At 39.9% G+C, this 13,369-nt stretch overlaps 1 protein-coding gene across 1 annotated transcript in view; it reads right to left on the bottom strand.

Moving 5' to 3' along the window:
* The window catches only part of WNT8B (Wnt family member 8B), a 30,670-nt gene extending 18,162 nt beyond the window's left edge, over positions 1–12,508 (bottom strand). Inside the window, exon 1 of the mRNA XM_052660636.1 lies at positions 12,444–12,508. Coding sequence (XP_052516596.1) covers positions 12,444–12,508 — 65 coding nt within the window. The remainder of the gene's footprint in view (positions 1–12,443) is intronic.
* Between the last annotated feature and the right edge of the window lie 861 nt (positions 12,509–13,369).

Below are 13,369 nucleotides of genomic sequence, written 5' to 3'. Positions count from 1 at the left end.
GTTTTCCTGACCTGCCTGCAATATACTGAACCCAAGCAGTGATCCCAGCCTGGAGCCCCTTCATACGGTGGCCCTTTCAAAAGGTGCCATCTTTGCAAGGAAATGGGAATTTTTTTAAAGTATTAGACTGTGTAGTGTTCTTTCAGTACTTTTCTTGGGATCAATGTTTAAGGATCTCGTGCAAATAGTGCTTTGCCCACCTAAGAGAAATGTGCTTAGTCTTGGCATCTGGCCATTATTGATTTACCCACCCTGGACCACTTCCACTCCTATAACAACCCTAAAGAATTTCTGATTTTAGGGAAGATTATTACCTTGGAAGCTAACAGTTTCCAATGGCTCAAAAGCAAAGACATGGAGACTTGGATTTTAGCCAGGGAAGCAGGATGATTCCTCAATAAGACTCCAACTGAAGCTCCAGCCCTTCCCTTGTCTTCAGATGCCTGAAGACAGTGAATTTGATGAGAGCATCTCCTCAGACCTGCCCCGGCTTCACTGTTAGTCCCAGTGGAAAATGGTGTAAGCCACAGCCACGCTGCACCAGTCCCCTTTAACTGTCACGTGGCCATAGTGCCTGACCTGGACAGGACTTGCTTCTTCCCCAACCTCTTTTCTCCTCCTGTCTGTCTTGCTTTGGTGATCTTTGAGAGGTATTCCATTAGTCTAGGACAGTGAAGTGACTGTGGGGTATGTAAAACGGGTAAAGTCTGAATAAGCTTTATGGATATCATACTACAGTTGAAAGATGTTAATGCTGGGGGAGGCTAGGGAAAGAGGGCATAGAACTTCCCTGTACATTTCTTTGCAACCTTCTGCAAATCTTTTATAATAACTATACAAAAATCACAACATGTATATATACATAATCTGGAGTGCCAGAGATTTGGAGAATGGACTTCATTACAGGCTTTGAAAATCAATCCAGATATATTATCTGTAGAGTGCATGAGAATCTTCTGGGGAGTTTATTAAACATGAAGGCCCGCAGCTCCAGAGACTCTTGTTGGGCAGTAGAGTGTTGATGGGAGAGTGGGTAGAATCTGTATTGCTGGTGATCCTGAGAGTCCACTTTGAAGCACTGGTCAGGGGGAGAACAGGGAGGTGCCGACAAGCATCCAATGCCTGGGTATAATTTGAGGGCCTGGGAGACTCAAATATTGCCTCCATCTGGAAAATGGCTGCTCCAACTGCAACAGTAACAAACAGGTGGACATTCTCTTTTTTGGTGACTGGATGGAGCACCTTCTGGACTGGGCGGTTCCCAAAGCTCTTGCTGGTCCCTGTCTTGAGGGGCTGAGTCTCTGACTGCACTGAGAATGAAAACCATGGATCTCCTTCCTTCCCTGCAGTTTTTTCTTGGTATCAGTGTTTTTCTGGCGATTTCAGCTGCCCTGTTTATGCCCACCTTCCCCATACCGAGAGTAAACTATTTATTTGAGGAGGGTGGGATATACCCACAAGGATTCTGGATCTTTATCTAGGGGCCCCCTGTCCTCTAAGAAACATGCTAACTACTTTCACTCAGAGAAGTCTTTAATGCCAAAGCTAGTATTCTATATTCTCGGGCCATCTCCACATTCTTGTCATTAACCCTGAAGGGAGTCTGTGACTTATGTTTTGCTTTATGCTTTTTCCTACAAAAAGCTATTCCTTCTAAAGCTATTTCATTCTTATTCCAAGTTAATTTACCAACGGGACACATTTGAAAGAGCAATCAGATCTTCCCCCCTCTCACTCTCTCGCCATCATTCATTCTGAGATCTCTCAATGTTTCACTGGAAGTACCTCTGCTTTTACTTGCTCCCATCTGGGCTAACTGGCCACATTATGTCCTTTTGTCTTGTCTTCACTACCTTTTGCCACAATCCCTGTAATATTGACATTAACAAGTTCCTTCCCCTTCCTTTTAATGTGAGTTTAGGTCCTTGCTGTTTTCTCCATCACTAAACATCTTTTCAACCCTTGTTAAGCAACCATCCATAGATACAGATACGTTAGCAGTTCTGAGGCTGTGAATAACTGCTGAAGCAGAGCCCTGTGGACTTTTTTTTTTTTTAATCATTTCCCCATTGCTTCTCTGCTCTGGGGAATTTCTAAACTTGCAGTACCTCAGTAGCTGTAATCTGCCCACAATCTAACCACAATTCAAAATTCTTTGATCTAGAGCATAAACACCCACAGCTTCCAACACTACACAGCTTTTTTCATAGGCTATCTGGCCTCCTGAATTGGCTATTCCAGGATCAGCCTGATCACCAGCGAAATTTTCCCAGGGAACTGGTACAGGACAGGAGGGAATTTGGATCAACCCAAATACAAATGCCACAGCTTCTCTTTTAGCTCTTGGAAAGCCTCCAAGTTTGTTTGTTTGTCTTTTCTTACCTAATATTTATTATCCATAGAGCCATACACTCAGATTTTCAAAGCCCTTCTTCACCTGATACTATTTGAAGAAATGTACTTTATTTTATCTGCTTAGGAAGTTCTAGGGTCTTCCCAGGTGGCACTAGCAGTAAAAAACCCTCATGCCAATGCAGGAGACTTGGGAGTTTTGGATTCAATCCCAGGGTCAGAAAAATCCCCTGTAGGAGGGCATAGCATCCCACTCCAGTATTCTTGCCTGGAGAATCCCATGGACAGAGAAGCCTGGCAGGCTACAGTCCATGGGGTCGCAAACAGTTGGACAGGACTGAAGCAACTTAGCATTCATGCATGCAGACATAACTAATAGAGAATGGGAACCTGCAATTTTGTAGAACTTCCTACGTGCATGTGTGCTCAGTTGCTCAGAAGTTCTAGAGCCTGCCAGAACTCAGGCGTGTCCGACTGTTTGTGACCCCATGAATTGCAGCACGCCAGGCCTCCCTGTCCATCACCAACTCCCGGAGTTCACTCAAACTCACGTCCATCGACTCGGTGATGCCATCCAGCCATCTCATCCTCTGTCATCCCCTTCTCCTCCTGCCCCCAATCCCTCCCAGCATCAGAGTCTTTTCCAATGAGTCAACTGTTCGCATGAGGTGGCCAAAGTACTGGAGTTTCAGCTTTAGCATCATTCCTTCTAAAGAACACCCAGGGCAAATCTTCTTTAGAATGGACTGGCTGGATCTCCTTGCAGTCCAAGTGACTCTCAAGAGTCTTCTCCAACACCACAGTTCAAAAGTATCAATTCTTCAGTGCTCAGCTTTCTTCACAGTCCAACTCTAACATCCGTACATGACTACTGGAAAAACCATAGCCTTGACTAGACGGACCTTTGTTGGCAAAGTAATATCTCTGCTTATTAATATGGTATCAATTGTGGGCAAACACTATCCAATTAGTTTTACTTATTTTTCCCTGTTTGTAGGCTTTCTCCAAACTAACGTAGCCCATGAGAAGGTCTGTAGCCCATCACCTCGTGCTCTGAGTGGTGTGGCAGCCCTCGTGAGGACACATGCCTGATTCTGTACAGCCCCACAGCACAGACCAGCGCAGGCCCAGGAAGGAGCACCCAGCATGCTACCTGCAGACTTACTCATCCCTTTGCATGACCAGGACCTTGTTACTGCGCCAAGTTTGTGGGCTCGACTCACTCTCCCCTCAGTATGAGAGTCCCTCCCAGGAAAGAACTCAGTCTCATGCAGCAAGGCTAACAGGCCAGCCTTACTGATCGGCAAGTGTAACCAGATATATTGGAACTCCAGTGGTTGATATAGCTTCACTCTAAGTTAGGATTCCCTTTCCCCCTTCCACACACCTATTTTTTTTTTTTAACAAAAGTTCTAAACAGAATTTTCCAGGATTTGGTGTTTTCTTCTCAATGCCCACAACTTTCATCTCGATGCCCTCTGATCCCCTCCTTGGTTCACTCTCCCCACGAGTCCTTGAGTAACAGATTTGGCTTCTCTTTGCCATTTGAGGTCCACAGAGAGTCTCTGGGTCATGAAGCCCTAGTTGGCCCACTTCAGGAAGACAGTCTGATAATAATAACTTTGGGTGAAGCCCAGGGAAGAGGAGAAGTGGCGGTAAATGAATCTAGATACAGATCTTCAGCTGAAGCTGGTGATTTGGCACAGAGAGAGTATAGGGGAAAGGAGGAGAAAGGTTGAAGGGAGGGTCCAGACTAGCAGAGCTGCTGGCAGATGCCTCAGTGAAACAACTTTCTCTTAGAATGTATGTCTAATGGCCAGGTGTTTCACCCCATGGAATTCACAAAATCCACTGGGCCGGGGAAAACCCAAGGATAGCTCTTCCTGAGCAAATTTTATTGTGACTCTAGCCTCTGCAACATCGGACCTGCAGAGCACGCACAGATATGTACATATACACAATTATATACATAGAAAGCAAGCCTTACTGGTGACTGAAATAATATCTCATTAATCCAAACATTTTCACTTCGTTTGCTGATAGTACCTAAGGAGTTTTGAGCTAGAAACAATTCACTGTACAATTAGACAGAGTTAAGTTTAAAATGCAGACTTTTCCAAGAGTGACCAGCATGACTAATTCTTATACATTGTAAAGCAGAAATAATTGAAATCAAGCTCTTTCCGATTTAGTCATTGGATGGGATTAGAAAGTAGAAGGCCCAAGATATTTAACGTCTTGAAGGGAAGAAAAGGATTCAGGATTTCAAAGATAACCTTCCTCCAACTTAAAAGTTTGTCAGGAGGGAACAGAAGTGATATCAATGGAGAGATCTATTTCAGTGGAGAAATAGATCTATTTCAGAGGCCAGATTACAGCAAGTAAACAGTTGTGAAATGAAAGCAACTAGCATAGATTCATTGAAGGAGTGTGGATGTGAAAGGAAAGAAAGAAATGATTGCTGTGAAGATTAGAGCCAAGGGTTTTTTTTTTCAAGATCTGTAGGAAAGGAAAAAGTAACAAATGTGTAGTTTTGGCCATATCCCCATTATCTCTTTCATGGTTTTAAACTCCCTCTCATTCTTCAAAAGGAATTCAGCTCTATAAATAATTCTCAAGCTGTTTTATATAAATGTGAATTTTCTATATTAAAATGCAGTGCCCTAAAGTACTAGGAAAAAGTGTTATAAATCACTTGGCTATAAAGAAAGAAATGTTAAACAGATGCTTCAGTTTTAACAGTTGTCCTTAACGCTTGTATTAAAATCCCGTGATATCTCAGATCTAGCCCTTGCCAAGTAACTACTGGCAAAGGCAAAGATAATATATAATAGCCCACAGTAATAGCCCACAGGCGAGACTATATCATGCGTCTCTGCAAAACAGTCTCAGGCAGATTACTTTCCCAAAGAAATCAGAAATTTTAAAGGGATAATCTTTTCCCCTGAAACTGAAAAGGCATTTGTATTCCAGGATATTTTATAGAGCAGTCTTTCTGTCCTCATATCCCTCCTTCTTTATGTATTGTAGCAAACTCTGCTGAGAAACATTGAGCTACAAAAAAGCACTTCAACACTTAGCATGTAAATGAGGACTCTAACTGGGAATAAACTGAACTCATTCTCTGTTCTGTGGTCTCTAAGTGAAAGCTGCTAAGGTACAGCTCAAACCACTCTTCCCAGAAAGCCTGGGATTGCAGGAACCTTTTCCAGGATTGTTATGAAGTCAGAAAACATTGTTTTGTTTTATGATCTTTAACATTGGTCCCTGTAGTATAGACTTTAGAAAATATTCATGTTCTCAGTTGCATTGATGGATCAGTCAATTGGTTTATGTCAGGATCAAGGAGGAAAGTATGTATGGTAACTGTAAGAATTATCTTACAACACAATTAGGTGACCAGTTCAAGGTGGGAAAATTGACAAGCGTTGGCACTTTGGTACCATTTTCATTACTTAATGCAACTAGATCCAAATGGATGGTAAAAGTTTTCTTTCCTCAATCTGACCCAACTATCATTTTCTGTTGCCTTTGCTAGCCAGCCACATCTCAAATAGAAATAAACTCAAATATCTGTTTGAATAAATTTTCTCTTTTCACTAATTTGTGTTCTTGATTTTCCCCCAAGGGCAGTCATATCTATATGATGTTCCCCAAGATTTACTCTAATTGGCTATCAAGATCTCTCAGGCAAAAGAATCCTTTTCCTATCCTTCTTTTGCCTATTTTGAACCATGGTAGTATTTACCATGGAAGGTTTAGACAAAGAGAAATATATGCAGTTGACAATAATACAAAAAGTGTAGATGAAGCAGGATGAACCAGCAGTTGATAACTGTTGAAGCTGAACTATGGCAGGTCATTCTATATGCTACTCTATGTTTCTAGGAAAATGTTTATAATATAGAATTAAACAACAGAATAAATAGTCTGAACAGAACCAACCATCTGTGCAGTCTAGTCTCTCCCAGATGCCTTAGATTATCATGAAGAAATGCCAGACAGTATAAAACAGTTCAACTATCACTATTTATTAGCTTGGATATTAGTATGAAGTGAAAGCTTCAAAGTCAGATATGGAGGGCCCGAGTAAAGCAAAAGGACTATGATTTATGGCAGCAAAAAAGAATTACAGTTTTGAATGAAGGGAAATTTCTCCTTCTGAAGGATGGGTTAAGCTTGACTTAGTAAATGTAAGAATCTCATTTAGGGAATTGCATAGAAAGATTGAACTATTGTCTAACTTACAGGGTCTTTCTGAGGCTGCTGGCACATAGCCTCACACTGTGCTGGTACTGGAGGATGCTGAAGTTGGGAAAATATCCTATTAAGAAAGATGAATTTGAACTGGTCAGACAATAGTGGATTTAAATGATCCCCTTATGGTTTGATTTCTCTTGGTCTGGAGAAAGCTCTGATCTTAGAAGCATACAGTGAAGTGATATGATCAATAACAAGAGCCAACAATAAAGATTGAGAAAAACAAACCGTAAAAGTTTGGCTCATAATGAGACTAGAGAGTCTGTCCAAAATGGATGGTAGTTTCTTTCGAGAGGCCCTCAGAGTGTAGGTATATTTCAAATGGGAGGCAGTGGGGAATGTTGTTTATGTGAACCAGGCTCAGAGTTCCCCCAACTATTAACCCAGCCTGATCTTTTACCTAGGAAGAAAAATCTGCTTTCTGAAAAATGAGAGTTTATCCTAAGAAAAATTGTATTGCTCCATCTCTCCAAACTCTATAAAATCTCCTCTGCCTTTCTGATGGAAATAGGGAAGAGTTTTTTGGGTGTGTCTGGTTTAACAACACTATATATTTATTCTATATGTCTCCTTGCCATGCAATTAAATTAGGAATATTGGGTAATCTGTTTTCACTATTGGCTAGTTACTTTGATAACCAAAAGGCAAAAGAGCTCTAAAGATTCCCAAGTGTTTATTTAAAAGCTGTTAAATGAAAAATGATGAAATGGAGGATACCCATAATCATTCGGACTCCTGGAAATTCTAACAGATGCTACAAATATATGTCTTTATCCTTAGGAGAATATAGTCAGAACTAGCTTCCTTATGTTGCAAGTAAACTTTTAACGTCAGAGGCAGTAAAGATAGCACAGAAGTTTTTGCACTGATCTCCATACAAACACAAACCTGCTATCTTGAAAGAACAGGTAATTTGAGTTTTGGGACAAAAGCCAGTACTTCATATATCTAATCCAAATCAAGAGGTAGACGATAGTTTTCAATGAGATGAAAGGAATGAAATAAAAGTGCATTCTATGGATAATTAATGTAAGAGACAATTTAAGTAAGCTAACAGAAGAAATACTTTTTTTATTTTTTATTTTTTTTAAGTTTTTATTTTTACTTTCTTTTACTTTACAATATTGTATTGGTTTTGCCATACATTGACATGAATCCGCCACGGGTGTACATGAGTTCCCAAACATGAACCCCCTCCCACCTCCCACCCCATATCATCTCTCTGGATCATCCCCGTGCACCAGCCCCAAGCATCAAAATATTAGCCAGGTATAAGCTTTTGTTTCTCAGTGCCAGACTTCTGCATGTTTGTCAGACTAAATTTAATATCATTAAAAATTCCCAGAAGAATTGGAGTGCCAGACAGAGAAAAAAGTCTGGCCATAGCATGAAGGAGCACGGTCCAGTATTCTGGCTACTGAGCGACAAATCATGGGCAGAGGAGACAAAGTAGTCCTGTCTGACAGGATGGTTTGGTGGCTCAGTGTAGCAAGTGATGTTGAGTCAAATTCCTGTCTCATTACTAACAAGCTATGTGTTTTTGGCGAAGTTACAGAGTGAATGCTCACTAACTATTGGTTCACATCATTATTATTCCTGAGTATAGACTGTGTCCCAAGACAAATCTGGGACAAAGCCAAAGCTAATCATAAGTTCCCCTTTCTCAGGAGCCTATAGCTATACAGCAGTAAGAACTTCAGTAAGCCAGGCAACTTTCTATTTTTAAACTACAAAATATGAAAAATGGAGGCAGAGGTAGCTAATTCAATCTAGGAAGACTTCCTGGAGGAGGGATTAGCTGAGCTAAATCTTTGAGGATGAGTAGATGGCAAGGCTCTGGTGGAATCTTTGGAATCTTTTAGCCAAAAACCCATTTCATCCAAATGTGAGCAAATGAAATCCTTTAGAAATGCCCCAATTTATAATAATAATAATCAGCCAGCAGATTAAGAGAAATTGATTATATGAGTTTGATTTTTAAAAAAAGCAAATGGAGTCCAGGAAAAAGGGATTCTATTAATAGTCCCAGAGATAATAGCATTACCCAATATAGAGTAGTATTAAACCAAGTGTTCCACCTGGGAAAAAGGGGAAAAAGTAAACTCTTTCCATGGAAGAGAAGGGGTTTGGTTTGAAATCTCTTTTCTTCTGACCCTTTTTAAAAATATCCCGATTTGCTTATTATTATTGTTGTTTAGTCACTAAGTCGTGTCTGACTCTTTGTGACCCCATGGACTGTAGTCTACCAGGCTCCTCTGTCCATGGGATTTCTGAGGCAAGAATACCAGAGTGGGCTGCCATTTCCTTCTCCAGAGAATCTTCTCAACCCAGAGATCGAACCCTTGTCTCCTGGACTGGCAGGCAAATTCTTTACCACTGAGCCACCAGGAAAGCCCAATTTTCTTTCTATAATGTCATAAAAAGAAGATCTTTCTTTGTATCACATTATCATCCGCATACACAAAAATGAAGATGTATCATGGAGTAGTGTCATCATCGCTTCTACAAACTGGTTTTGCAAGAAAAGCTGTAATGAAGTATCTCCTCCAGACATCACAGCCTTTGTAGATAGTAATAGTTATTATATTAATATTATTATATGGGGCAAGAGACACAGAGACTCTGAAAGAAACAATGCGTGGCTCCACTGTTGAGAAATCAATGACAAAATGGAAATTAAATTTCAGTAATCATGTTGCAAGCCCTTAGAAGGACTTCCTACTGTGCAGCTGCCAACCTAATCCACCTCCAAGTTACTCCACAAATCTCAAGCCATTTTTTTAAAATGGGCTATAAACCTTTTTTTATTGAGCAGGAAAGCTATTAGGTATGTGAATCTTTCATATTGGCATATTATTTTCCAGATTCCAAAGCAATTTCACACACCTTACTTTTTATGTCCCCAACTTTGAAAATCCCCAACCTCTGTGGGGATGAGAATCCTCTTAGTTTGACGAAATAGAATGGGTTCTCACCCGATCGCACCTATTCTTTTCATATCTATCAGTGGGAAGAACTCTACAAAAACTTAATAGGCAACAAATCACCATGAATTCAATCATTTTTAAATGAGTGTGTGTTTTATATGAAAAATAGTTTCACATACATGCAAAAAATAATCAACTATAGATGATGTTCAGTGAGAATATGGACTCAAGCCCCCCTACCACAACACACACACATAATCTCAAATCAGGGGTTTTGCATGTCATTATCAGATGAAATTTCAAGAGCCATAGAAAGGTTACCCAAAAAAATACACATGCAGAGAACCAAGGAATTATATATTTCAAAGCTGCCTTAAAACCCTAAGTTTTCAGGTAAATTCTTTCTCTATTGCAGAAAAGAGACTGACCCTGTTTAACTCCTCTGTAAAGAAGGAGAGGCAGTTAAAAATCTCCCTTAAAGCATGAGAGCAGAGCCAGGGCTAACATCTACGTCCCAGTGCATCTTTCTGATTCGGTGATTGAGTGGAGCAGAAAGAAAGAGAAGTGGATAGTACTGAGCAAGACCTAGTATTGTTATGAGACATCATTTGGAGTAAAATGAAGGTAAAAGTTAAGAAAAAACATGTTCTAGGCCTGTTCACTCCAGAAAAATACAAGTATTGGAAGTGAAAAGTCAAATTGGCTTATCTCTGGCCACCATCATAACCATCACCATCTGCTTGGCTGTGTCATGCCCTCGTACATTCCCCTCCTCTCTCTTTCTTAAGGCATTAGGATTAAGACAAACAAATTCAAAGAAAAGATTTTTCTCAAGTTACTAAAGAAAATTATTCTCAGAGAAGTCCCAACAAGAAGGAACTGTGGAGAATGCTTTTTTCCTCCTAATTATCTTGCACTGAGATATCTAGTAAAACTGCAGATTGTAGGTGAATGTCATCTTTATTCTCTCCTTTTCAAGCTCAGGAATTTCTGTTGATAGACTCCTTTAGACAGCAATTTCAGGAAAGCCTACAATTGAACAGCCAAGCAGAAATTGTGGTTCTCTATTTGTTAAATGCTTCTGGGATCCTTACATAAAAGGTTGATAATGAAGTATTAAGAGAAACTCTGAAAGGCTGCGGTTGGTCAAATTTCTCTGCATGGCACAAAGGGAAGGATGACCTTATGTAAAACCCTGATAGTTCCATTATAAGAATAATCAAGATTTAATGTGAAGCTTAAAAATCACTTTCAAATGCTACCCAAATCAGACTCTTGGCAAACTATAAATGTTGCATTCAAATTGGGGCTTATAGGGGAAAGGCAATTAAAATCTAATTACATTATACAGGAGATTTGTACATTTTCTCCTCAAAGTCAGGCGAGGCAAGAAGGGGTTCTTAAACCCTGTTTTTAAATTAGAACTTTCTTTCACATCTCTTTTTTTCTTGTCTCTTTTTGAATCCAGACACTTGAATTTGGACAGACAAGCAACCCAGCCACCTTTCAGTGTGGCTGTGTCAGTTTCGGAATGAAATGAACATGACCCCCTCCAGCAGGGAAGGAACACACAGTAAAGGTATTTTTATAGAACAATTCTTCACACTGCCCTGGTGACTGGGGAAAGGAATCTCGTGTTTCTCTTTTGCTGATACTGAATCAGCTGAAGAATACCATGAACGTCAGTAGAAATGCTCTGAAATAGTCTCCTCTCCCTTTTGTCTTTTTGTTCTCATGAAGGAGAGAGAAGACAGATTTTTTTTTTAACATGACGTATTTAATTAAAATGCCAATTAAAAACTGACCAGTTATTTGTTGGTTCAGTTCATAATCATCGATGTTGCAAATTATTGTGTTAGCTTGCAAGTTGTTGTACTCATTTGACACACTTCTGATCGACTCGCTAATAAAGATGGCTTTACTCATTTAAAATTAGAATACACTCTCAACCAGCGTAGGAAGCTGATTTTAGCAATGGAATTCCTATTTTTGTTTTCTCAATAGTTTATGCAGCAATTGGATTTATATCTTGATTACATAGATGGGCAAAGCTAAAACTGATAAAGAGAGAAACTGAGTTTATATTTTAATTGGGGAGAAATTCCAAACACCTAGCGACATGTATCTCCCAGGTCTTTCTTCTGTACGTTATTGCATACTTGCTTGTTAACATTTCCTTATATAGATATTTATATGGTTTCCAAGGGCTAAATGAAAAGGATAATATCATCTGTGATTTGTGTAATGGTTTATAGATTACAAAGCATTTTCAGACACATTTTCTCATTTTCTGAGCAATTTAGAAATATGTGTAAGTGGAATAAATTAAATACATTTTTAGAGAAATTTATGTTTCTAAAACAGTTTATTTCAAACATGTTTGTTAACCTAGTACCAACTCAGTACCTTGAGTAAATTTTTCAGTGTCTAGGACATGTCGATATGAGCAGTTACTTAGAATATTCTGAAAAAAAATATTTAAGTCAGAAAGTACAAAATAAGATTCCATTGAATTTTGTCTCCCACCTCCACCTCAAAGATCAGATTCAGCTTACAGTAGATCTTGCTCTGAAACACCTCTTCTTCACCACAATGCTGACATCAGAATTTGGTAAAAAGGGCTACTGTCCGTTTCCCCCAAAATGACTTGAATATATGCGGTCCAGAAATTTACAAAAGTAAGAACCCCCCCATCTTATAATCCATTCCTATATTGCCAAGAATCTTAAAGATTTACTAAAACCAATTGTAAATTTAGAAAGAGTCCTACTCTGTGGAACAATTTTTTTTCTCTAGGAGAGATCCCAAGGCTTCCTACAGTTCTAGAAATGAAAATAAGCTCTCTCCAATAGATTACACACAATTACCTATTCCCAGTTCCAGGTAAGAGTCTGGGTTACTTACCAGGTATGGCTGAGTTGGAAGACACAGGTGAAAAGAAAGATGCACGCAGAAGGCTTCACAAGCATCCTAATCCTTTGGAGTAATAAGGATAGAAAATTCTAAACTTTGGAAGACAGAGAGGTAAGATGCAAAAGTATTCTCCTCAGTGGTAGTGGGGTGGAATTCCCCTCAAACCCCAACTTCCTTGGTGTGTAAGTGATCCCAAACAGAGTTAAGGGGAGGTGAAATGGAGCTGCCAAACTTCCAAAGAAGAGATTATCTCCTTAATTAAAGTTTTTTTTTCCTCCCTAAGTCCTTCAGCCAATCAGAACTCAAGTGCCAGAGAAAGATTGATTCGATCAAAAGAACACTCCAGGATCCTCTCCCAGACAAATGCAGAAGAAGGGGACGAGGAAAAGGGGACAAAGAGAGGAACACAGAGAAAGAGGACAAAGGAGGGGGGGAGAAAAGGGACATAGAAAATCCCCTCCACATAATCACTGCATGGAGTCTTTCCCCTCTCTCTGCCTCCTCCCACCCCGCCCCAGCCTCCCCCACCCAGGCATACTCACCGCAGACACAGACACACGGAGAGGGGAGCCTGGTCCCCAAAGGGATTTAGAAGGAACTGTGTTTTCCCGACTGTACTTTGTAGGGCTTTGAGACTTCATTTGCATTCAGTGTAGCTTTCTTCAGAGAAAAATATACCATGTACCGGGTGAACCTCAGCACTCTGATTTGAGAATGCAGGGATATGACTCAACTCTGTATTCTTCAAGTTAGAATGAAGCTTGGGCACCTTTAGGAGCCTGTTGGTTTCTTCCTTTCAACTTTTCCATTAAACACTTACTTGAACACATTACTTTCTCAACCCAACACTAGACATTGTGGATATTTTTTAAAACCAAAATAAGATTTCTGCCCTAAAGATACCTACAACCTAGTAG

Source organism: Budorcas taxicolor, chromosome 23, assembly GCF_023091745.1.
Source record: "Budorcas taxicolor isolate Tak-1 chromosome 23, Takin1.1, whole genome shotgun sequence".
NCBI classification, from domain to species: domain Eukaryota; kingdom Metazoa; phylum Chordata; class Mammalia; order Artiodactyla; family Bovidae; genus Budorcas; species Budorcas taxicolor.
This window is presented reverse-complemented; position numbering and strand designations above follow the sequence as displayed.